At 42.6% G+C, this 25321-nt stretch overlaps 1 protein-coding gene across 1 annotated transcript in view; it reads right to left on the bottom strand.

Annotated features, from left to right (window-relative positions):
* The window catches only part of CAP2 (cyclase associated actin cytoskeleton regulatory protein 2), a 64304-nt gene that overhangs the window by 21050 nt on the left and 17933 nt on the right, over nucleotides 1-25321 (bottom strand). The window contains exons 5-7 of the mRNA XM_038770727.1: nucleotides 22492-22592; nucleotides 6354-6431; nucleotides 105-248 (exon numbers count right to left, since the gene is read on the bottom strand). Of these exons, the coding sequence (XP_038626655.1) occupies nucleotides 105-248; nucleotides 6354-6431; nucleotides 22492-22592 (323 nt within the window). The remainder of the gene's footprint in view (nucleotides 1-104; nucleotides 249-6353; nucleotides 6432-22491; nucleotides 22593-25321) is intronic.

Here is a 25321-nt window from a genome sequence, read left to right as displayed (position 1 = left end):
CAGCTTTGTGTTTGGAGGGAGAGTGGTAGGAGGGAAGAGGGGCAACTGAAATCTCCAACACGCGGGGCTTCCAACAGGGGCCATCCGTTGTGGCTCCGACTCACCACGGTTATCCATCCTAGGGCAGGGATGCTTTCGCTGACGGCTGACAAGTGATTGAACATTTCACTTCCGCGGTTTCTCTCTCTGAAGGTCTGGATGTCCTGGATCTTTTCTGAGATTGGTTTGAGAAGTGTTGCCACATCACTCTGGAAGAATACCAACAAGAGACATGATAAATGCTGGTAGGACAGAATCATGGCTAACATGGTCCTCACGGACATAATAATAATAATAATACTAAAATGATGATAATGGCATTGATTAAGCACTTACTATGTGCTAAGCTGTGGAGCAGATACAAGGTTAACACACTGGACACAATCCTTTCATTCATTCATTCATTCAATTGTATTTATTGAGTGCTTACTGTGTGCAGAGCACTGTAATAATAATAATAATGATGATAGCATTTATTAAGCGCTTACTATGTGCAAAGCACTGTTCTAAGCGCTGGGGAGGTTACAAGGTGATCAGGCTGTCCCGAGGGGGGCTCACAGTCTTAATCCCCATTTTACAGATGAGGTAATTGAGGCACAGAGAAGTGAAGTGACTTGCCCAAAGTCACACAGCTGACAATTGGCGGAGCCGGGATTTGAACCCATGACCTCTGACTCCAAAGCCCATGCTCTTTCCACTGAGCCACGCTGCTTCTCACTGTACTGCCGTGAGGCTCACAATCTATCTTATCCCCATTATATAGAGGAGGAAACCGAGGTCCAGAGAGCTTCAGTGGCTCATCATGGTCCCACGATAAACCGGGGGCGGAGCTAAGATTAAAATTCAGATCTTTGGATTTCCAGACCCTTGTTCCAACCACTCAGCTCCCAATGTTTAAAACACAAACATCTCCCTCCATTTGGAACAAGTGACAAGTGACACTCAATTTAACCTACAATCCAAAATCCCCCCCAGAGCATTCTCCAGGAGAGCCAAAATTCTGATTCTGAGAGCCAAAAGTGCCTCTCATCCCTCAACTTGCCAGGCCGTGGTATTTTAGTACAAATGCCGTTTTGAGAGAAGCCAGGGCAGCTGAAATACTAGGAGCAAAGCAGGCAGGCATTAAATAGATTTAAAGTCATCCTTCTTTATCTACAACCCCACAACAACAAGCAATAAAGACTGAGAAGGCAGTACATTTGGCAAGATGCTTTTTTAAAAAAAAAAAATTAATCGGTTGTGGGACTAAAACCCCATAAAGATTGGGAAAGCTCATTTTTGCAGGGGTTTGCAATTGCATGTAGAAGATCTGTGATTAGCCCAATACAAACAAACCATCTGGCTTTCATTCAGTGCCAACAGCTTTCTCCTGTCCTTTCAAGGTTTCACGTCCTTCCTCTCATCTTGAACTTTCACAGTGAGGGTTGAAAATAGCTGGAGAATACTAGCGCGATCCTAAGAATCCAGTGAGGTTGTGCAGATATGGAGTCAAAAAGTCAATCAATCATATTTATTGAGTGCTTACTGTGTGCAAAGCATTGTACTAAGCACATGGAAGAGTACAATCCTCAAAAATTTCCAGTGACTACGAATCAACCTACACATCGGGCAAAAACTCCACACTCTCGGCTTCAAGGCTGTCCATCACCTCGCCCCCTCCTACCTCACCTCCCTTCTTTCCTTCTACAGCCCAGCCCACACCCTCCGCTCCTCTGCCGCTAACCTCCTCACTGTACCTCGTTCTCACCTGTCCCGCCGTCCATCCCCGGCCCAAGTCCTCCCCCTGGCCCGGAATGCCCTCCCTACACACATCCACCAAGCTAGCTCTCTTCCTCCCTTCAAAGCCCTACTGAGAGCTCACCTCCTCCAGGAGGCCTTCCCACACTGAGCCCCCTCCCTCCTCTCCCCCTCCTCCCCCTCCCCATCCCCCCGCCCTACCTCCTTCCCCTCCCCACAGCACTTGTATATATGTTTGTACATATTCATTACTCTATTTTACTTGTACATATTTACTATTCTATTTATTTTATTTTGTTAATATGTTTTGTTTTGTTGTCTGTCTCCCCTTTCTAGACTGTGAGCCCGCTGTTGGGTAGGGACCGTCTCTATATGTTGCCAACTTGTACTTCCCAAGCCCTTAGTACAGTGCTCTGCACACAGTAAGCGCTCAATAAATACGATTGAATGAATGAATACAACAATGAACACATTCTCTGTCCACAAGGAGCTTAGAGTCTAGAAGGGGAGACAGGTCCTTTCTCTCGGCCTGCCCGCGGAATTTTCCCCTCCAGACAGGGAGGGCAGAATTAATCAATCAACAGTATTTATTGATTGCTTACTATATGCTGAGCACTGTACTAAGTGCTTGGGAAAGTACAATACAGCAGAATTAATGGACACGTCCCCTGCCCATATTGAGCTTAGAGTTGAGAAGCCGGCAATCACTTGCACTCTTGTGAGAATGTGGAGAAAGGGCTGGGATAAAGGTGTCCATTCAAAATCAGAGCCTGGGTGTGAGAGAACCTGAGTTCTAATCCCACTTCTGCCACTTACCTGCTCCGTGAAGCAAGTCACTTCACTTCCCTGGCCCCTCAGCTCCTCACCTATGTAATGGGATTAGAAGCCCTAACTGCTTAATGTACTGCTCTGTACACTATAAGCGCTCAATAAATACGATTGAATGAATGGATGAATTCTCTCCCTTCTAAGACTGAAAGCTCCATATGGGACAGGGACTGTGTTTGAACTAATTATCTTGAGTCTGTCTCAGTGCTTAGTACAGTGCTTGACACAGAGTACTGCTTAACAAACCCCACCTATCAGAGCCCCAGCCTATTTCCCAGAGGCCAGGATATAGACATTCCCACTTGGCTTTCCCTAATGGTGCAACTAGGGAATTCAGTTGCCTTGGGAGTGTGTCCGGGAGAGAGTTGCCATGTTGAAGAAAAAAAAAAATGAACACAGGCAGAGGGGGAGTGTGGCGAGGCCTCTAAGGAATTTGGAAGCTGGAAGTGGAGGAATACTAAGAAACTGAGGCAAACAGAGCTAAGCGTTTAGTACAGTGCTCAAATATGACTGAGAAATAATAAAAGTAATGATGGTACTTGTTAAGCGCTTCCTCTGTGTCAAGCACTGTTCTAAGCGCTGGGGTAGATATAAGATAATCAGGTTGGACACAGTCCCCCGAGCTCATTAGCCACTAGTGGAGTGCCAGAAACACTAATATCAAGAAGGGTGTTGTCCCGAGGATCTAAATCCATTTGCCACTAGTAGGTCACCATAAACACTAATATCAAATGATGATTTGGTCATGTGATCCTTCCCCCAGTACATATAAATTTAGAACATGACCATAAAGAGTAACAGATCAGGCACTCTGCTAAGTAATTTATTACAGCGGATGCAGAATCACTCCTCAGCCAGCTGGCAATTACCTTCTCCTCTCCTGTTCTTTTCACATATACAAGTTGTTCAGATGATAGAGGCTCCGGGGGAGAGGGAGAAAGTCCTCCAAGTGGGAAAACACTGAACTGATTAGCACGGAGTGAGTCGTAGCCAAACCCCGACTTTTAAAGGACATACCCTTAAATGAGCCGGGGGCCTTAGGGAGCAAACTTTTCTCTTTCGCGAATTTCTAATCATTTTCTAAAAGCAAGGCCTCTTATTCTTCCAGCACCTAGGAACTGCTGAGGTCAGATTTATTGCAGTTAACAAAAAAATACTTGGGTGAATGATAAATGTTCCTTAGCTTAAAAAAAATGCGAAGTGACCCCAACATTAGGACAAATGAAGACAAGAAAGATATCCATTTGCAAGTGTTCTCTATTTGGGTAGCATCCATCACCATTGTAGCTGACAACTTTGACAGGTGGTCACAGAACAATGCAAAAGACAGGGAGGAATCTTTCTTTAGCATTTTACTGGGAAGTTCCTTAAGTTTAACAGACATTACACTTCCCCTAGCAATCACTCATTACCCAAGTCGTGTCTTGTGCAAAGAGAAGTGAGCCAATGTCCCTCAGTTCTTTTTTTTAAACTTTAAAAAAAGGGTCAGCCAGGGACACTCTGAATTGACAGGAATTTAGTAAATCCACTCAAACTCCACACTGCTGTTTGAATAGTTGCACAAAGTGACTATGCCTTAATCACAATTCAATCACAGCTTTCTATTGCTAAAACAACGAGTCTAGACTGCAGAATTACAGCATCGCTCTCTATTCTCTCCCATTCACAAATACGCTGTCATCTTAACTTTGGTATTTCCCACTCTCACTGGATCGTCAGATAAACCGATGGTTGGATTTCCTGTTGGATTTCAACATTGGCTTTGTAGCCTTAGGCCAGGAAAACAAGTCAACCTGAATGTCATCTCACAGATCCTCGCCTCATTTCTTCATGTTCCAACTTTTATACGCTGCAAAGGAAAAAGTTACTGGGGGGTACAGCTACCAGTATAAATTGCTTTTTGGACCTAGGTGGACTGATGGAAAACTGAAAATTTTATTTCTAATAATAATAATAATAATTGCCAAGTGTTTTCTATATGCCAAGCCCTGTACTCAGCATTAGGGTAGCTCTACATAGGAGGAGACTGTGAGCCCACCATTGGGTAGGGACCGTCTCTATATGTTGCCAACTTGTACTTCCCAAGTGCTTAGTACAGTGTTCTGCACACAGTAAGCGCTCAATAAATATGATTGAATCAATGAATGAATAATGAATCCCCATTTTGCAGATGTGCACAAATGTATAGGGGTTAAGCTTTATATATTATGTCTGGCCAGAAATCTTTACTAATAGCAAATCAATACCTTCCTCAATCAATCAATAGCATCTATTGAATGCTTACTGGGTGCTGAGTACTATAAGACTGTGAGCCCTATGTGGGACAGGGACTATGTCCAACCTGATGATTTTGTATCTAACCCCAGGGCTTAGTACAGTGCCTGGCACATAATAAGTGCTTAGCAAATACCATTATTTTTTTTAAAAAAAAAGGCTTCACAAGACAAACCTTGGGGCATGACAGGACAGAGCCAGGGTGAAATAATATATCCCGGAAGGTAGAGGGATTAATCAGAATATGCATGTGCATATATTCCATTTTCACCAGATTCCCCCTCACGCCCCAATACTAGCAGCTTCGGAAAGAGGACGGGGGGATAAAGAGCAGACTGTTGTTCCAGGATAACAGCTGTATAGTCCCACCTGCTTCCATGCTTGCCATCTGCTCCTCTAAGCCAAGCAGATCTAGTTAGTGGGAGTCATTGGCTGGTGGGCTGGAGGGGAGGGAGGTACAACCCAAGACCACCCCATCAGGGGACTGGACAAGATGGAAAGCTCATTTTTTTTTAACAGTATTTGGTAAGCGCTTACTGCATACCAGGCACTGTATTAAGAGCCGGGATAAATACAAGCTAATCAAGTTGGATACAGTGCCTGTCCCACACGAGGCTCACAGTCTTATCCCCATTTTACAGAAGAGAAAACTGACTCTTTCTGGGCGAGAGAATGACAAGGATCTCAGATCTAGTCCTGGCTCCTTGTGCCTAGGGGATTGTGTGACTTGCTAATAATTACTTGATAATAATAATAATAATGTTAAGTGCTTACTATGTGTCAAGCACGGTTCTAAGTGCTGGGGTAGATACAAGTTAATCAGGTTGGACGCAGTCCCTGTTCCACACGGGGCTCACAGTCTTCATCCCCATTTTACAGATGAGGGGAGAGGGATGTTAATATAAATAAAAACAAATTATGGATATGTACCTAAGTGCCGTGGGGCTGAGGGAGGGGAGAATAAAGACAGCAGATCCAAGGACAAGGGTGACGCAGAAGGTAATGGGAGAAGAGGAGTTGAAAGTATGAAAAGAAAAGCAGTTCCCCCCCTACCAATAAAAGGGCATGATATCCCGAATAAGCCTGCAGGAGGTATGATCGATTGGCTATACCAGAGACCTGCTTGGGCATGACTCACTTCTGTGTAAACAGGAATTTAAAAGCTGTTCCCTTGGAAGCCCTAAAAAGCCACGCAGACATTTCCCCCGCAAAACATTCTCCGAAATGGGACTAGCGGGCCAGAGTGTTTACAAAGCATGAGATAAATTTGGAGATGGAATTATTGTAGCTCGGAACCTCAGATGATCCTGATAGAACAGATGCATTAAAAAAAAATTGGCATATGCAGACACCTTATCAGTCAGCAAAAACTCCACAAAGGGTGAAATCCGTCCAAGGTAAACAGCTCTACTTCAGTTTCTAGTTATTTCTCTTTATGGCAGTTTCTGTGGAGGATACTTAGAGTCTTTTCTTACCTCTTGGGGCTGTTGGTATTGGGATGCGAACAGAAGGAAAGCTCGCTGGGCTTCGAAAGCGCTGTGGACCATTTCTGCCTGGAACAGGAAGAAGAGGAAGGCACATTACATCTATTTCTATTAATATCCGTCTCCCCCTCTAGACTGAGCTCCTTGTGGGTTGGGAAAATGTCTACCAATTTTTTTTTAATGGTATTTGTTAAGCACTTACTCTGTGCCCTGCACTGTACTAAGCGCTGGGATAAATACAAGCTAATCAGGTTGGATATAGTGCCTGTCCCACATGAGGCAGTATCTGCTGTCACTAACCTTTTCGTTGCCTGCTAACTATGCCACAGAATTACCATAAATTCTCTCCTTAATTTCAAATTTAAATGTCCATCTGTTAGTCTGTCAAGAGATTTTGCTTAGTTCATTTTTCTCTCTATGAAGAAAATATACCCCTCTCATGGGGAGGGGTTGGGCAGACACCTGTGGGTTATTCTTAAAATATACATATACATATGTCTTTAATATATGCATATATTTACTTATTCTAAGTTTACTCCATTCTGCCATAATGTATAGAGAAGAAACAGGTCTAGTGGATAGAGCGTGGTCCTGGGAGTTGGAAAGACCTGGATTCTAATCCTGGCTTTGTCACTTGGATGTTGTGTGACCTTCATCAAGTCATTTTACTTCTCTTTGCCTCAGTTACCTCAATTGTAAATTGGGGATGAAGACTGTTAGCTCTTTGTGGGATAGGGACTGTGTCCAACCTGAATAACTTGTATCTTCTCCAGTGTTTAGTACAGTGCCTGGCACGTAGTAAGCACTCAACAGATACCATAAAAAATGCGCACTTTTTACTACATGTTTTGGCTTGGAACTGGTCAGAGAATGAGGGAAAATTGGTCTACTAAGGAGAGTTGGATGAGATACAGTGCATGAGGAACTGGGAGAATCATGGCAGGAGAGTGAGATGGTAAGAATTTTCCTTTACCAGCAGTTTTGTGAGGATGCATCCCCCTTGTTAGAGAAAGGCTGTACTGTAGTATACACAAACAGAAGATTCAACATTTGCCCTGCAATGATAATAATAATTGGGGTTTGTTAAGAGCTTGCTCTGTATCAAGCACTGTACTAAGTACTGGGACAGATACAAGACAGTTAGGTCCCACAAGCGGCTCACAGTCTAATAAGAGGGAGACCAGGTATTGAATCCCCATTTTGCAGATGAGGAAACTGAGGCACAGAGAAGTGAAGTGACTTGTCACAGAGCAGACAAGGGGCAGAGTTGGGATTAGAGCCCATGTCCTCTTGATTCCCAGGTCCGTGCTTTTTCCACTATGCCACAGTGCTTCTCATTCTGGTTGGGGGAAGGTAAAATGAGTGTAGTACAATGCCGGGCTCATAGTAAGTGCTTAAAAAATACCCTTTTTTAAAAAAGTACCATTAGAACAACAAGAAAGCCACCAACAGCCCATCTCTTCGCACTGCAGGCTTAGAGGACTCAGGATTCAAATAGGTTAGTACTTTTCTATAGAGCCTGGGGGATCAGAGAGGACATGGCTTCTCTCTGACCTAGGTGATGATTAGGGCTCCATCCCAGACAGGCTGGATATTTTTGTCCTGGCCATTTCTCCCCAATCCTTATTCCACTGTTCAGGGGGTTTATTGGGCTTTCCTGGCCCTCTACACATCAAAGACAAACAGATGCCCCTTCTGAAAAGTTCAGTTCTCACAAGCAGGATAAAGGCACTTGCCCATGCATATTAAAGGCATCACAGCAGGAAGTCAAAAACTACAACTGTTGGGAGAAGTCACAAGGGTCAGAGATGACATTAGAGGTTCTTTTGCACTACAGAGGGGTGAGGGGGTAAGTCTGATCAATGAGGACAGTTCATATCATTCATTCAGGACTTTTTTTAAAAAGAAAAAACCCACTACTTCCTGCATTTACACTTTAGTATCTTTTTTTTTGTTCTAGGTTTTGCAGATCAATTCTTCATCTCTCAAGATAATTTTGGGAAAGTTCAATTTCAAAGATGGATTTACATAGTCTGACTCTTATCCGGAGAGAGGAGTGGGTATGTCCATGTTTACACAAGAGTGGATTTACACACGCCACTATTTCAACCCATCTGTCTTTCCATGCTCTTTTTCCTCTTTGACAATGGCATTTACTAGTCAGTCAATCATACTGACTGAGTGCTTACTGTGTGCAGAGCACTGTACTAAGCACTTGGGAGAGTACAATAAAGCAAAGTAACAGACATTATTCATTTGACAAATAATGACAAATTATTCATTTGGTCACTTCACCCAATATACTGATGTTACCAACCCACTGTATCTTTGTTTTTGCTCCTGCTATACTACATAATTGACATCTGCCTGTCTCACCCAATTAGACTGTAGGCTTTGCTATGTTCACAGCAGAGATCATGACTTTGTCACATAGTTGTGCTTACCAGAACAGTAGACACTCAATGCCACCCACTGAATTGACTAACAATGAAACTCAATGTGGACCAGTGCAGCCAGAAGATTCTGCCTGATTAGAATTTAGCTTACAAACCTAATCTTTAAAAAGTGTGACCTAGATAACAATGTAGCATTACTTAGAGCCACAGTCAATTTTCTCTTGACCAAAGAGGTCATTCCTTGTCATCGAATCCCCAGTTTTCTCTTCCTCTAACAGTGTAGCTCAACAAAAGGTTTGAATGAACCCAAGTTCAATAGTCCTTATATTCCAAATAATATCCAAGTCATCCACCTAATGAAAATTGGAATCTCATGAGGAGATATAGTCCTCTTATCTATGAAGCCCACTATGTTCAGCTCTTGGGTTTTATTACAGGGAATATTATGGACCTCAGATCTGACCTTAAACTCCAGGTGTTTGCTGCAATAAGCATCTTCTTGCTTTAAAGGACCAAGATGGAGCCTTTGATGATGGGAGATTTACCTGACTGCCAGAAACAGCCTGCCAACATGGCTAAGCAAATTCCACCACCTTTCAAAAGGAGCAGGATGACTTGCTGAAATAGCAATTGTTTTGAGGGGATAGATCCCTGGCACATGAAAGCAAATCAGCCACCAGGGAATCATTCTGCTTGTTTTGGACCTATCTTCCTTCACTTTGAGGACACCCCGGGAGAGCTGAGTTGGATAGAGAAAACCTCTTCTCAGGTTTCAGTGAAATGAGGGTCACTATCATCTGGAGCTGGTTCTCAGTCACTCAATGAGTGACCCAAGCCAGTGACCTGATGCAGCCAATTGATGGCTCTGGGGAGTTGGAAAGGTTCTTACACCTCTCAATAAAGGGGTTGAAAGGAGTGTAAACCTGACCCAAAGAATTTCTCCTAAAGTGTCATGTAGTCTGGCAGCTAATGAACTATTGATATTGACAGATATCAGCAGTCACTATGGCTACAGTACATAAGTTTACACTAACCCAAATAAAAAACAAAACGCAGTGTTGATAGCAACAAACAATAGCCTGTCATTATGACTAGTGTATGCGACTTTATACTCACCCAAAGACAACAAAATGCAGTACTGAAATTGACAAACAGCAGCAGTCATTATGACTAGTGTATGGAACTTTACACTAACCCAAACAAAACAACAAAAAAAACCCACAAATGTTTTCTATGCCTGGATTGCAGATCTAGCCTAAAAGCTAATGCCTCAAAGTGGTTGGGTCAATTTGAGTTATCTATCACAACACACCAGAGGTCACAAAGGAACTTGGGAAGCAAAATGACTTAGTAGTAGAGAATGGATTTCTTCATATTATATTTTATTGAAATCATAACATTATCCACAGGGCCTCATAATTTGATTCAAGCAGTGCAAGATATGGCCTGCTACTCAAAAGAAGTACAGTTTACTTCAGGTAAGGGCATGTGTTGGGAAGATCAACTGGTTTCCAAGCATATTTCATTGTCGGCGTGAAAGCATCCTTGGGTTGTAGGTCTACTAATAATAATTATGGAACTTGTTATTAGCTTATTATTTACCAAGTACTTGTTATATTAAGAGCTGGGGTAGATACAAGTTAACTCGGACACATTCCCTTGTCCCACATGAAGGCTCACAGTCTCAGTAGAGGAGAGTAGGATTTAAATAATAGTTATGGTGTTTGTTAAGCACTTACTATGTTTAGAGGTACTGTCCTAGATGCTGGGGTGGATACAAGCAAATCAGACTAGACCCTGTCCCAAGTGGGGCTCACATTCTCAATCCCCATTTTACAGATGAGAGAATTGAGTCCCAGAAGTGACTTGCCCGAGATCACACAGTAGACAAGTGGCAGAGTCAGAATTAGAACCCAGGTCTTTCTAACTCCTAGGCTCATACTTCATCCAGTCAGCCACATTGATCCCTGCCCACGAGGGGGCTTACAGTCAAGAGAGGTCTCCTCTGAGACAGAAACACACACTGAAAGCCCACCAACGGGGCTAACATCCCTAAGGGATATTTTAGAAGCTGCTTCTTGGAGTGCTCTACTGAAAAAAGCCATGACACAATAAATCAATCAGTGGTATTGACTTGGGCCCTTATAGAGCATCGTATTAAGCACTTGGGATAGTAGGATACAACAGAGCTGGTAGACACGTTCCCTGACCACAGCGAGCTTACAGTCTAGCATAATAGCTGCCATTTTCCTACTGTCTGCCTTCCAAGTTGAAGGTGGACCAAACTGCAAAGTCTAGAAGTCAGAAGACAAGGCTGTTTTCCATGTTCGGTTCCCTCTTTCACTGAACCAAGCTCTTTGCTAAGTCACGTTATATAAATCGGACAAGACTGCATTATGAACTTTCACCTCGGGTCACTGGGCAGTATTGTGATGAATGTAGGAAAAAGACATGAATAAAAAGTGCTTAGGAGTGAAATCATTTCATTCAACAGCAGGCTTTCACCAACTGCTGAATTCTAAAATTCAGTCTCTGAGCAAAATCCAACCTATTTTCAAACCCGGCCTACTGCTATCTGTCTGGGATGGGGAGAGAAAGCATGGTACTGACCACGTTTAAGCTGTTGCAAAATTCACCCAGATTGATACAAATAAATTTTCCTTCCCTGCCTCCTACTTGAATGCTTCCAGACAGGCAAGATAAATCTCCCTCAATAGATAGCTTACATTTTAGTTTGGAGCAAATAAAGACAATAATAATAGTGATGATGGTATTTGTTAAGCGCTTACTATGTGCCAAGCACTGTTCTAAGTGCTGAGGTAGATACTAGGTAATCAGGTTGTCCCACGTGGGACTCACAGTCTTAAGTTCTCCTTTAAATCCATCTGGGTGAAAACAAAGCAGCAATTCCTAGTGGATAAAATACAGGTTTGGGAGTCAAAGAGCCTGGGTTCTAATCTCCTCTCTGACACTTATCTGCTCTGTGACCTTGGGCAAGTCACTTCAATTCTCTGGGCCTCAGTTACCTCATCTGTAAAATGGGGATGAAGACTGTGAGCCCTATGTGGGCCATGGACTTTGTCCGACCTGGTAAGCTTGTATCTACCTCAGCATTTAGTATAGTGCCTGGCACACAGAAGACTTTAAATACCATTTTAACAAAAAAGACAAAACAGAGAAGCCAATTCTAATTAGATGGAATGTATTTTTTCTGGACAAACAATTCCTGTCCACGGAAACCCAGAAGAGTAGTGCTTTGGGGCAAGCCCTGGGATAGATTGTTTGGCTTGATTCCATATGACATACAACCATTTCTGTAGAGTCGACAACTCTGAAATTTGAGCTCCTGTGGCACAAAAGAACAGCCTAAATATAGTTAGGTCAGGTGGGAAAGCAGGGAACAGAAATAATCAAATCTTGGCTTATTAAAAAAAAGTTGGCCAAACCAAAATAACCAAAAAGAGTAGAGGACTGAAAGACCCATCTTGCTCAAATAATGAAAAATAATAAAAATAATAATGGTATTTATAAACCAGCTGGTGTAGAAGTTGGAAGTTACAATGGAGGATGCTTAAGTGGATGCTGTCTGTTGGAATAAAAAGTGATTCTCAGTCGTGAATCTTTAATGACTCTTCTTTGGAATTCACCAGATTTCCTCTAGACTGTAAGGATTTTTCCTCAAAAATCTCCAGTGGCTACCAATCAACCTACACATCAGGCAGAAACTCCTCACCCTCGGCTTCAAGGCTGTCCATCACCTCGCCCCCTCCTACCTCACCTCCCTTCTCTCCTTCTACAGCCCAGCCTGCACCCTCCGCTCCTCTGCCTCGTTCTCGCCTGTCCCGCCGTCGACCCCCGGCCCACGTCATCCCCCTGGCCTGGAATACCCTCCCTCCCCACATCCGCCAAACTAGCTCTCTTCCTCCCTTCAAGGCCCTGCTGATAGCTCACCTCCTCCAGGAGGCCTTCCCACACTGAGCCCCCTCCTTCCTCTCCCCCTCGTCCCCCTCTCCATCCCCACCGTCTTACCTCCTTCCCTTCCCCACAGCACCTGTATATATGTATATATGTTTGTACGTATTTATTGCTCTATTTATTTATTTTACTTGTACATGTCTATTCTATTTATTTTATTTTGTTAATATGTTTTGTTTTGTTCTCTGTCTCCCCCTTCTAGACTGTGAGCCCACTGTTGGGTAGGGACCGTCTCTATATGTTGCCAACTTGTACTTCCCAAGCACTTAGTACAGCGCTCTGCACACAGTAAGTGCTCAATAAATACGATTGATTGATTGACTTTGTGGGCAGGGAATGTGTCCGAATACTGTTATATTGTACTATCCCAAGCACTTAGTACAGTGCTCTGCACATAGTAAGAACTCAGTAAATATGATTGACTGACTGACAGGTGCTAAGTACTGGGTCAGATACAAGATAATCAGCATCAATGGTATTTATTGAGCCCTTACTGTGTGCGGAGCACTGTACTAAGCACTTAGGAGAGGACAATACAACTGAGTGAGTGTGGACAGAGTTCCACACAACATCTTATTTCCATTTAACTGCGGCTCAGAGAGGGAGACTTGCAGAAGATCACAAGGCCAATCAGGGAACAGGGGTGACCCTCAGCCTCTCCTTTGAGCAGGTAGAAAGTGTGTGGCAAGCATCAACAGGTACTAAGAGGAGACCAAAATCTTCCTTGGGCTTGCAACAGCCTTTTCCCACCAAAGGACATCCCCTCTTTTTTAGAAAGCACTTCTGCCTCCCACTGTTTTCTTCATCTCCCCCTTGAAGGATTTATCATTTTTCCCAATGCTCACAGGGCTCAGATAGGGGAAGAAAAGCACAATGCATTTATAAATGATCAACATTAAACCAGCCACTGCAGTTTCTGGAACCCAGCATAAAATCTATTTTAAATAATGAACTGAATTTACTTATTCATTTATCTGCAGGTCAGAGACTTAACAGAGATGGGATCATGGACGCTTTCCAAGAAAGGAAAGCAGAAAGGAGCAGCATGGTGGTCTGTTCTATCTCTTTCCCACATTTTTTTTTAAAATTTTCCATTTTCTTACAGCTGGGAATATTTAGTTACTTCAAAATTGCTCATCAAAATGATCTTCATTTCAAAATTCCATCATTACGCAGGTGAAATACATAACTCTGTACTTGCAAGCCTTTTTTCCAAACCACTCAAGCTGCTATGATAATAATGCTTGTGCTATCCTTGATGCGCTTACTGTGTGCCAAGTACTGTACTAAGCACTGGGGTAGATTCAAGCTACTAGGGTCGGACACACGGGTCTCACTGTCTAAGGGGAGGGAGAACGGATTTTGAATCCCCATTTTACAGATGGGGAAATTGAGGCACAGAGAAGTTAAGTGGCTTAGCCAAGGTCTCACAGCAACTTCTTTGAATTTACGGAACACCTAAGGAGTTCGAATCACTCACACATTTTCTCAGAAAACACCCCAGAAGCCTTCTGGAGTAATAAAGACCAAACGAAGGATTTCATTCTCCCTGGGGGTGGGGGGGAAATGACAATTGGTTTGTCAAAACCCAACCCAGAAGTCCATGCTAGAATCAATCAATCAATTGTATTTATTGAGCGCTTACTGTGTGCAGAGCACTGTACTAAGTGCTTGGGAAGCACAAGTTGGCAACATATAGAGACAGTCCCTACCCAACAGTGGGCTCACAGTCTAAAAGAAGCCAAGGTCCAGAAACTATGCCAGTACCTCTTGAGCAGGGAATGTTGGGCACAGGGAAATGAAGGTAGGGATCCCCAAAGACACAATAGGACATTTTATTCAGTACTTTCTATGAGCCTAACACTGTGCTAGGTAGGGAGTCACGGGACCTGGGTTCTAATCGTGGCTCTGCCCCCTTGCCTGCTGGGTGACTTATGTGATAACTTTGCAGTGCCTCCGTTCCCACATCTGTAAAATGGGAATGAAATACCTATCCTCCCTCCCCTTTAGACTGTGAGCCTTGCAGGGGACGGGGATGGCGTATCCACCCCAGTGCTTAGTACAATGCTTGGCATATTGTAAAAGTTTAACAAACACCACCCTTATCATAATTATTAGTAGAAGATAATCAGATCAGACAGTTCCTATCCCACACAGCACTCACAAACGAAGAGATAAGGAGCCCAGGTTATTGTACCCTTAGGTTATCAGTAACAAATGCCACATTATTACTACTGGCAAGCAGTATCATTCTCAAGCCTGACAGATCTAACATGGTAGGGGAAATTGGCAGAATGGTACTTTTTACTTTGAATAATGCTACCACTTACACGGAGTTTGTACCAACTCTGTTATAATGCACTCTCCTGAGCACTTACTGCAGTGCTCTGCACACAGTAAGCGCTCAATAAATACCATCGATTGATTGATTGAAATCCACTCTTGCCCGGACTCCCATTTTACCTCCGGAAAGGAAAATCAGCCCAATGTGAACACCTCGCTATGTATAGCAGTGTTTGATTTTTCAAGAACTTATTATTTTAAAATACTTTGAAAAAACTGAATGATGCCAAAGAGAAAAATTCCATTTGCCAACAGATCTGGGCACATATTTAGCTCCTGAATGATTTCTTCCCTCCCTGACCCTGTTTTAAGAACTTTTCTTCTGAGTGTTTCATTGCCACAAGAGCAAACGAAGATTTGACTTGGTAACACGCCCCAGTCCTCCTAAATTGGAGTTAAAAATACCAAGCTACCGAGTTGAAGATACATCAGAGTTGTTTTCAAGGCTTTGGGAGTGTAAGCTCGTTCTGGCCGGGGAACATTTCTGCTAATTCTGTTTTACTGTACTTTCCAAAGTGCTTAGTACAGCGTTCTGCACATAGCACTCAAAAACTACCATTGGTTGATTGAGGGGAGAAGAGTAGAAAAAAATAAGCAGAAAGAAAATGCATTTTCTCCCCTATTAATAAATGAGAGAGCAAATCTGTGTGCAGGGCCTGATGTTTGCTATTTAAATCCAAAGCCACATTGATAATCAGGCCGACAAATACTCCCTAGTGTCAGAGTTACTTGGGCTCACAAAGTCAGGGATGGGTCTGCTCTATTATTCTACATAGTTAACTGGGAATTGTGTGGAACTGTAGGGGAAAAAAATCATCTAGATAAAATAAAACTATAAAAAAGCTATTCCCTTTAGAAGGAGTTAGAATTTACAGATGGTGAAAACGGGGATAAAGTGGGGATAAAATACTTGTTCTCTCTCCCTCTCTGTGAACCCACTGTGGGATAGGGGCCGAGTCCAACCTGATTACCTCGTATCTAGCCCAGGGTTTAGCGCAGTCTTTGCCACAGAGTAATAATTGGCATTATTCTTATTACAATGACTGATAGCTCATAGCTATGAGCACAGTTGGGCTTAGTTTCCCTGGTTCTGTCTCCTAGCCGTAGCTCACAGTTCACTGTTTGAAGTTCTTCATTTGGCACTTTTCTGCCCATCTACTCAGCATCCTGAGACCAACCTTCCTGCAGTTTCTCTCCAGCAGTACATTCCACCACGCAGAAAAGCTTAGGGCCATCTATCAAACTGGGAGATTATTTAAATCACTAATGAAAATTCTAAATAAAATAGATTCCAGCATCTGATTCTGGTAGATTCCCCCTCCCCTCCACCCCACTTCTCTTTATCCTTTTTCATCCAGAAAAGTAAGCACTTATCCCTACCCATTGTGTTCTTTCCAAAGCCATGATTTAAAGTCTTTGGAAAATCTAAATACATTTTGTTCACATGTTTACTGACCCTTTCCAAAACCACCAGCAGATTAATGAAGCGTGATTTTCCCTTATGGAGGTCAAATAGTCTTTCCTTCAGTAAGTTATATTTGTTCTCCCCTCAACAGCTTATGTTTGTCCAAATGCTCCCTAATCATTCAACTAACTAATCAACCTTCCAAGTGCTTGGAAGAGTAAATCCAACTGCTTTGGTAGGCAGGTTCCCTGCCCACAACAAGCTTAGAGACAGGGAAGAGAGGCATTAATATCAATAAATAATCCTCAGCTTTATTAGCTACTTTGCCCTTTTGCCCTACAAGAGGGAGACGTCACTTAATCCCTGCCCTGCCACTGGCCTGCTGTGTGACTTTGGGCATGTCACAATCTTTCATCTGTAAAGCGGGGTTAAGATGCTTGCATTCCTTCCCACTTGGATGTGAGCCCTGTGTGGAACAGGGATTGAGTCTGATCTGATTATTTTATATCTAAATGAGTAGCACCTTGTTTGCACTTAATACCACAGCCCCCCATGGACAAAGACCATGGTTACCGACTCTATTACACTGTACTTTCCCAAACACTTGGTGTAATAATAGTAATAATGATGGCATTTGTTAAGCACTTACTATGTGCAAAGCACTGTTCTAAGCACTGGGGGGGATACAAGGTGATCAGGTTGTCCCTCATTTTACAGATGAGGTAACTGAGGCCCAGAGAAGTTAAGTGACTTGCCCAAAGTTACACAGCTGACAAGTGGTGGATCCGGTATTAGAACCCATGACCTCTGGCTCCTAAGCCTGGGCTCTTTCCCCTGAGCCATGCTCTACACAGTAAGCACTAAATAGATGCCATCAACTATTAGAATTATTATTGCTGTCCACATTGACAAAACAGGGATTCATATCCTTTACTGAGTCCATCTTATTTTACAAAAGTCACGCTACGGGAGGGTTTGGCAGCCACTCCTCATAACTTGCTACACTTAACTTACAACTTCATTCATTCAGTCTCATTTATTGAGCACTTACTGTGTGCAGATATTAATATAAACAAATAAATACATTACAGATAAATTACAGTGCTTAAACAGCAAGCGCTTAAAAGGTATAGATCCAAGTACATTCTCTCTTCCCTCTCCACTGGGCCACTGAAACAGTCCTTTACTATTGGCCTGACCCTCTCAGTCTTCTGCTTTTATTCATTCATTCAATCGTATTTATTGAGCGCTTACTGTGTGCAGAGCACTGTACTAAGCGCTTGGGAAGTACAAGTTGGCAACATATAGAGATGGTCCCTACCCAACAGTGGGCTCACAGTCTAGAAAGGGGAGACAGAGAACAAAACAAAACATATTAACAAAATAAAATCAATAGAATAAATATGCACAAATAAAATAGAGTAATAAATAAATAGGGTAACAAATAAATAGAGTAATAGTAATTTTACTTCCTTGGGAAGCAGTATGGTCTAGTGGAAAGAGCCTGGGCTTGGGCATAAGAGGCCTTGGGTTTTAATCCCCGCTCGGTCACATATCCTGCTGTGTGACCTTGGGCAAGTCTCTGTGCCTCAGTTCTCTCATCTGCAGAATGGGGCTTCAATACCTGTTCTCCCTCCCATTTAGACAGAGCCCAATGTGAGACCTGATTACCTGGTATTTACCCCTGTGCTTAGTACAGTGTTTGGCACATAATAAATGCTTAATACACAAGTTTATTATTATTATTCCTAATGTTTCATTCACCCTGGGCAGAAAGGAAAGGGAGGCGGGGACCCTGTTGAGTGACAGGTTTTGAGGTAGGCAGCATCCCGTCCCAACTTCTGACCTCACAGTAAAGTGGTGGCATCATAAAAGCTGACATTTTGGGGTCAGAGTAGGGAGAGTAGTTTCCCGAGGGTGGGATTTTAAACTGGAGATCAAATCAAAACAAAAAGAAGTTAAAATCTAGAGAAAATGGGTAGACTTTCTATCATTGCATCCGCCCCTTCATTGTATCATAGGGAATGCATCTGTTTATTGTTATATTGTACTCTCCCAAGTGCTTAGTACAGTGCTTTGCACACAGTAAGTGCTCAATAAATATGACTGAATGAACCAATGAATGGTAATCACTCCATCCTCAGCTGCACAACACTTATGTACATATCCTTAATTTATTACACTATCTGTGTCTCCCTCTAGGCTGCAAGCTTCTTACGGGCAAGGAACATGTCTACCGATTCTGTTGTATTATAATCTCCCACATTCTTAGTACAGTGCTCTGCACCCAGTAAGCGTTCAAAAAATATCATTGAGTGGCCCTGCAGAAACTGACAACTCCATAATGAATTCCTCTGCTCCAGTTCAATCCTGAAATCTCAGGACCAAATCTCGTCCATCATTTCCTGAAGTAAAAAAAATAACCTGGTTCCTCCCTGTCTATCCCTATTTGTCTTCTCCTGCTCTCTCTCTCCTCCTGTATTTTACAGGCTTTGTGGTGAATATTGTCAAGCGCAGGTTCATTTTAGAACACGTCTGAAACTTGACAGATTCTTGCCTTCTCAACTATGAAAGCAAATTAATAGCTAAAGTCGAACACATACAACGCATTCATTTCTTTTTGAGCCTAACAGGAGAGAGAGTCTCAAGTGCCAAGTTTCAGTCCTGCCTCTGCCACTCATTTGCTGAACACTCTGGTCAAATTCCAGCACCTCTGTCTTTCATCAGTCTGTTCCTTTAAGCGCCAGTCTCTGAACGACCTTTCTGTCAAGCCCCCCCAAAATGTAGTCACTGCTTCAATTTTATTTTTAAGTTTTCAACCAGCTGGGTGCCAATCCCTCAGGGCAGTACCATGATGATCAAATAAGTGAGATCGGCATTCATTACTATTCTCTTATCAATTTAACACAGTGCCCTGCATACGATAAGCGCTCAGTAAATACCACTGATTGACTGAATGGTAGATGCAGGAGTTTCTCTCTCCAAAGACCCATGGATGCAATCTGAAAATCAAAGGCCAACTCTACATATGGCCATGGTATTAGTAAGAAATCATGTAAGCAATAATATTAATTGTAGTGTTTATTATGCACTTACTATGTGTCAGGCACTGTACTAAGCACTAGGGTAGATACAAGCTAATTAGATTGGATACAGTCCATGTCCCAGATGGGCTCACAGTCTTAATCCCCATTTTACAAATGAAGTAACTGGAGTACAGTGAAGTGAAGTGACTTGCCCAAGTTCACGCAGCAGGTAAGTGGTGGAGCTGGGATTAGAACTTGGATCCTCTGTCTCCCAGGCCAGGGTTCTTTCCAATAGGACACCCTCCTGCTACTCTTAAAAAAATCCCCAAATATTTAAATGAAGGACCATAAAATTTTAAAAATGTGCAAAGTAATTTGGGTTGAGTGTTAAAATCATGATCTTTTCAACTCATATAGAGGACATTAATTTGACTAAAATCCTATTAAAATGTACATGTGCTTATATGCACAGCATATATGTATGCATATATATATATATACATATTTAAAGAGTCTGGGATTTTTTCAATGCCCTTTCTAGAACTACATTAAAAGATGGAGAATCTCAAAGGATTGGTACACTTCAGACTACTTGGTTCCTGTTGCATCCAAAGAGAACTCTTAAGATTTAATCCTGCAAAACCTGCTACTTTCTCCTGTTCAGCAGAGCCTTCTAATTGAGGCAATTCGTTACTCCTTTTTTGTGGTTTGCTTTGTCAATAGCCTATTGCACGTACGATCAACCAAGCCAAAACCAGAAGAGTACCATTTTAGCTGATGTGAAACCATAATTCTGCTCCTATTTACCAGTAATAGCCCCAGAGAAAGAGCCCCTTAAAAGCAGGGACAGGAGCCAACTTGATGCACATTTGTACTACTTCTTTAGCATAATACAAAAAAAAAATAGCATAAAACTCTGGCTTCTCAGATTTCCATCCTGTTTAATCAGGTATGTGCGCTTTTTCTAGACAACAGGTGTGCTCTCAAAAAATAAAAAGTCAACCCCCACTCCTGGCTTATGTAAAAGACAGCAGCTGCAAACACAATGCACATGACACGAACTGTAAGATGCAAAAGAAATAAGTTATTTGTTCAACTAAAGGTAGCACACAGATGGACTTCAGTAGTTCCATTATATCCTATAAAAACACACTGCCTAAACTTTCAGAGGAGAGCTGGGCTTTTTTCAAACACATTTTAAGAATGTCACCAGGAAAAATCAGTAACATACAGCTTGGCTGTTCATAATCTTTTATTCTGTCCTTTCACAAATCCTTCCCAAATAGAACTGCATCAGTTACACAAACCAAGGCCCGAACAGCAAAAAACCAAGGTCGCCCACATGGTAGGTGGTTCTTCTCAGCGTGCCTTGCATTTTTCCGATAAACAAGAAACAAAACAGTACTGTACAAGCCATCCAAATGCTGGATCTGCCAATGTTCTAGGCTTTTTCCTGAAATTCATTCATTCATTCATTATTCAATTGTATTTACTGAGCGCTTACTGTGTGCAGAGGACTGTACTAAGCGCTTGGAATGTATAATTCGGCAACAGATAGAGACAATCCCTACTCAACAATGGGCTCACAGTCTAGAAGAGGGAGACAGACAACAAAACCAGTAGACAGGCCCAATAGCAATTGATATCCTGAAATAATCCTTGAGGGCAAGAATCATGCCTACCAACTCTATTGCACTGATCTTTCCCTGTAATTTATTGATTTGTATTAATGTCCATCTCCCCCTCTAGACAGTAAGCTCCACATGGACAGGGAATGTGTCTGTTTATTGTCATATTGTACTCTTCCACGTGCTCAGTACAGTGCTCTGCACACAGTAAGCGCTCAATTGACCAACATCCCAAGTGCTTAGTACAGTGCTCTGCTTGCAGTAAGTGCTCATTATAACCACTGAGTGAGTCTCTGGGCTTTTGTAAGGAATCACAAATGAGAATTATTGAAAAGCACTGAGTTAATCCGAAGGGAAAGATGAATGCGGGCTGGGGGTTCAGGATATGCTTGAGTCCTACAGGTGTGGGTGACAGTGGGATTCAAGAGTAAGCAGGGAGGAGGCAAGGCTAGAGGTAGGGAATGGTCATAGTAATAATAATGATAATAGTAATAATCACACTGGTGGCATTTGTTAAGTAAAAGACCCGAGATCAGGAAGTTAAAGGCTTTTGCCATTACGGTGAAACTGCATGAATAGCTATAGTAACAGAAAAAGTGAAGGGAGAGAAGGAGCGGGAGAAAGATGGAGGACCTGAAATATAATTCCAGTTTCGCCACTTGCCTGCTGAGGGAAGCAAGTCACTTGGCTTCTCTGTGCTTCAGTTTCCTCATCTGCAAAACAGGGATTCAATACTTGCTCTCCTGCCCCCTTAAACTGTGAGCCTCAGAAAGGATAGGGACTATGTCCAATTCGATTACCTTGTATCTTCCCCAGCACTTAGTACAGTGTTTGGCACATAGTAAGTTCTTCACTGAAACCATTATTATTATTATCACCATAGCGCTGGCACAGCACATCAGAGGCACTTGAAGGTTTTTAGTTAAGGTAATTCCAGTAATAGAACCCACATGGTGACAATACAGTCTCAAAGCAGCATGACAGTGAGAAGAGCATGGGCCTGGGATTCAGAGTATCTGGATTCTAATCTTGGCTCTGCCATTTGCTCTCTGTATGACCTTGGACATGTCACTTCAATTCCTTAGCCTGAGTTTCCTCAATGGTAAAATGGGGATTAAATCCCACTCCCTCCTTCTTAGTTTGCGAGACCTATGTGGGACACGAACTGTGACCAACCAGGTTAACTTGTATCTACTCTAATGCTTAAAACAATGCTTGAAACATAGTATGCGCTTAACCAATACCATAATCATAGCACTGTGTGCAGGGAAAATGTGATCTCATGCCACTGAGGTTAGCAGTGGCCACCTCTGTTATGCACAGATTCTCGTGGGACCGAGGAAGGAAAGTACTCACATGTGTTTGCACATCCCCAGCGAGAATCTTACTGTTCCTCAAAAACTCAGCCACTATGCCATTCATCAGCTGATCAAATGCTTCCACGTAGGGTACAACACCTTAAAAAGAAAGATACGGGTGTTACTTGCTGATTAGTTCAGTGCAACAGCTGGGGCTTCTTGGAGAGGGGGGTTGAAAGCTGAACCGATTCATTCATACATTTATTCCAACTCTCATTTATAATGCCTGAAGATTCACAGCATGTCTGGCACCTAAGAAAAGGACCATGACCTTTACAGTTCAATTCTCCGCCACTTTGAAGGGTCTAAATTCTGGCAGTGGGGCTAGGCGGGTAATGGTGGCAATAAGCGTAAGATATCAGTCAGCAGATAATATTTATACAACTTCCCCTGCACACCTTCCTTGCAATCTGGCATTTAACTTTTTTAAAGAGGGAGAGTTAAGAAACAGCTGCTGAGAAGCAGCATGGCGTAGTGGATAGAGCACAAGCCTGGGACTCAGAAGGTCATGGTCTAATCCCGGCTCAGCTACTTTGCTCTGTGACCTCGGGGAAGTCGCCTCACCTCTCTGGGCCTCAGTTACCTCATCTGTAAAATGAGGATTGAGACTGTGAACTCCATGTGGGACAGGCACTGTGTCCAACCTGATTTGCTTGTACCCACCCCAGTGCTTAGTGCAGTGCCTGGCACATAGTATGCGCTTAACAAATACCACAATAATTATTATTAATATCCTGATTTCCTTTCCTTTTCTCATTTCTCTATGCCACAGTAACAGTTCACATGCTCTATTTCAACCTTGCAAATAGCTATTCACTTACTAAGAGCATAGTAATGTATGCCTAGCATGAGGTCTATAGAATGCCAATAGCACTAATTTTTTTTAATGTTATTTGTTAAATGCTTAATCTGTGCCAAGCACTGTTCTAAATACTGGGGTTGATATAAATTTATATGATTGGACACAGTCCCTGTCCCTCATGGAATTCACAGTCTAAATTGGAGGACGGAGGTTTCAATCCTATTTTAGAGAAGAGGTCACTGAGGTACAGAGAAGTTAAGTGACTTGTCCAAGGTGATGCAGCAAGCAATTGGTAGAGCTGGGATTAGAACCCAGGGTCCTCTGACTTCCAGGCTTGGGCTCTTTCCACTAGGCCAAACTACTTTTCATCACATCTTCTGGAGAAGGTCTCAAGAGTGAAGGGGGTCTTGGCAAAGAATGCTGGAACCTGGAAGGAAGCAGTTCCTGACTGCTGAAATGGCCAACCTTCCCTGGTTTTGACGCTGAGGTCAAGGGGTTTGGGATTACAGTTTAGGAGAAGGCTGTGGTTGACTTGTCAGCGAGTTTGCTTGTCCACTTTTAATTCTAGCAAAGGGCTGGGCTTTCCTCTGAGGTCTTCCAAGGCAAACCCTTGGTGGAGATTCACAGTTTCTTTCCTCTCATCCTAGGTCTCAACTGTCCTTCGTGGAATGTAGTATCCTCTAAAACTAGTGAAAACATGCTTTCTGCATAGCAGCTTACTTGACTTTTGTATGAAACCAGAGAACATTCCAGCCAACAGAACTCTGTCCCGCTGGCCTCTGCATCAATAACGTTTTGTTTTTTTGTAGAGTGCTTTAATTTTCCCAAAGCACTTTCACAGATTATCTCATTGGGCTCACTGTGGGCAGGGAATGTGGCTGTAATTTTCCTGTGTTATACTTCCCCAAGTGCTTCATACAGTGCTCTGCACATAGTAAAGACTCAAAAAATACCATGATTGAGAGATATTTTTGACTGTTTCATCACAACAGTCCTGTAAGGTAAGGGAGAGGCAGGTATTATTACTCCAGCTTGAAGGGTAAAGAAACTGAGGCTCAGAAAGGCTAAGTGACTTGCCCAAGGCCCCACAGCAGGCCAGAAGTGAGATTAGAACCCAGATCTCCTGACTCTATGATCTTTACACTAGGACGTGTTGAAACCTTTGCATCTCTGTCATTCTCTCCTGCACTTTCACTTTACAAAAGATGTGCAGGGCCTTGGGGATTTCCACAGATCTGACAGGAGATGCATACAGTTATTTATAGTTTGATCCCCCTCCAAGCGGATTGCTCTGTGATCTAAAACAGTTGAGCAGGGATTGCATAGTTTCTGGCTCCTAGCATAAACGCAGCATAAAGCCCCAGGGGCATTCTGTGCCTGATTTGGACATTCACCAGAAGGATTTTAAAGAAGAAATATTAATGATTGAGGTTCCTGCCTAAAGTTGCCCAGATAAAATTCAGCTTTTTCTAAATAAGTCTCTAAAGTCATTAGAAAGCACAGTAAAAAATTAGGGAGGTTTTACAGCTGATAAAACTGACATCATCTTTTGGAATTATAGAGGTTCAAATCAGTATATTCAGATGACCACTCAACATATAAGTGAACATATTAGAGAAGCACATTAGAGAAGCAGCATGGCTCAGTGCAAAGAGCACGGGCTTTGGAGTCAGAGGTCATGGATTCAAATTCCGGCTCTGCCATGACGTTGTGACTTTGGGCAAGCCACTTAGCTTCTCTGTGCCTCAGTTACCTCATCTGTAAAATGGGGATTGAGACTGTGAGCCACCCGTGGGACAACCAGATCACCTTGTAACCTCCCCAGCGCTTAGAACAGTGCTTTGCACATAGCAAGTGCTTAATAAATGCCATTATTATTATTATTATTATTATTATATAAACAGAGGCTTTGAAAACACCCCAAATGTAAGACAGCATAAAGATACTTCCTTATGAGGCAACTTTACTGAATCTCATATACCAAATGGAGAGAGAACCAAAAACACTTGCTGAAATTAAAAACAAA

The sequence above is a fragment of the Tachyglossus aculeatus genome, chromosome X2 (genome assembly GCF_015852505.1).
Source record: "Tachyglossus aculeatus isolate mTacAcu1 chromosome X2, mTacAcu1.pri, whole genome shotgun sequence".
Taxonomy (NCBI): Eukaryota; Metazoa; Chordata; class Mammalia; order Monotremata; family Tachyglossidae; genus Tachyglossus; species Tachyglossus aculeatus.
This window is presented reverse-complemented; position numbering and strand designations above follow the sequence as displayed.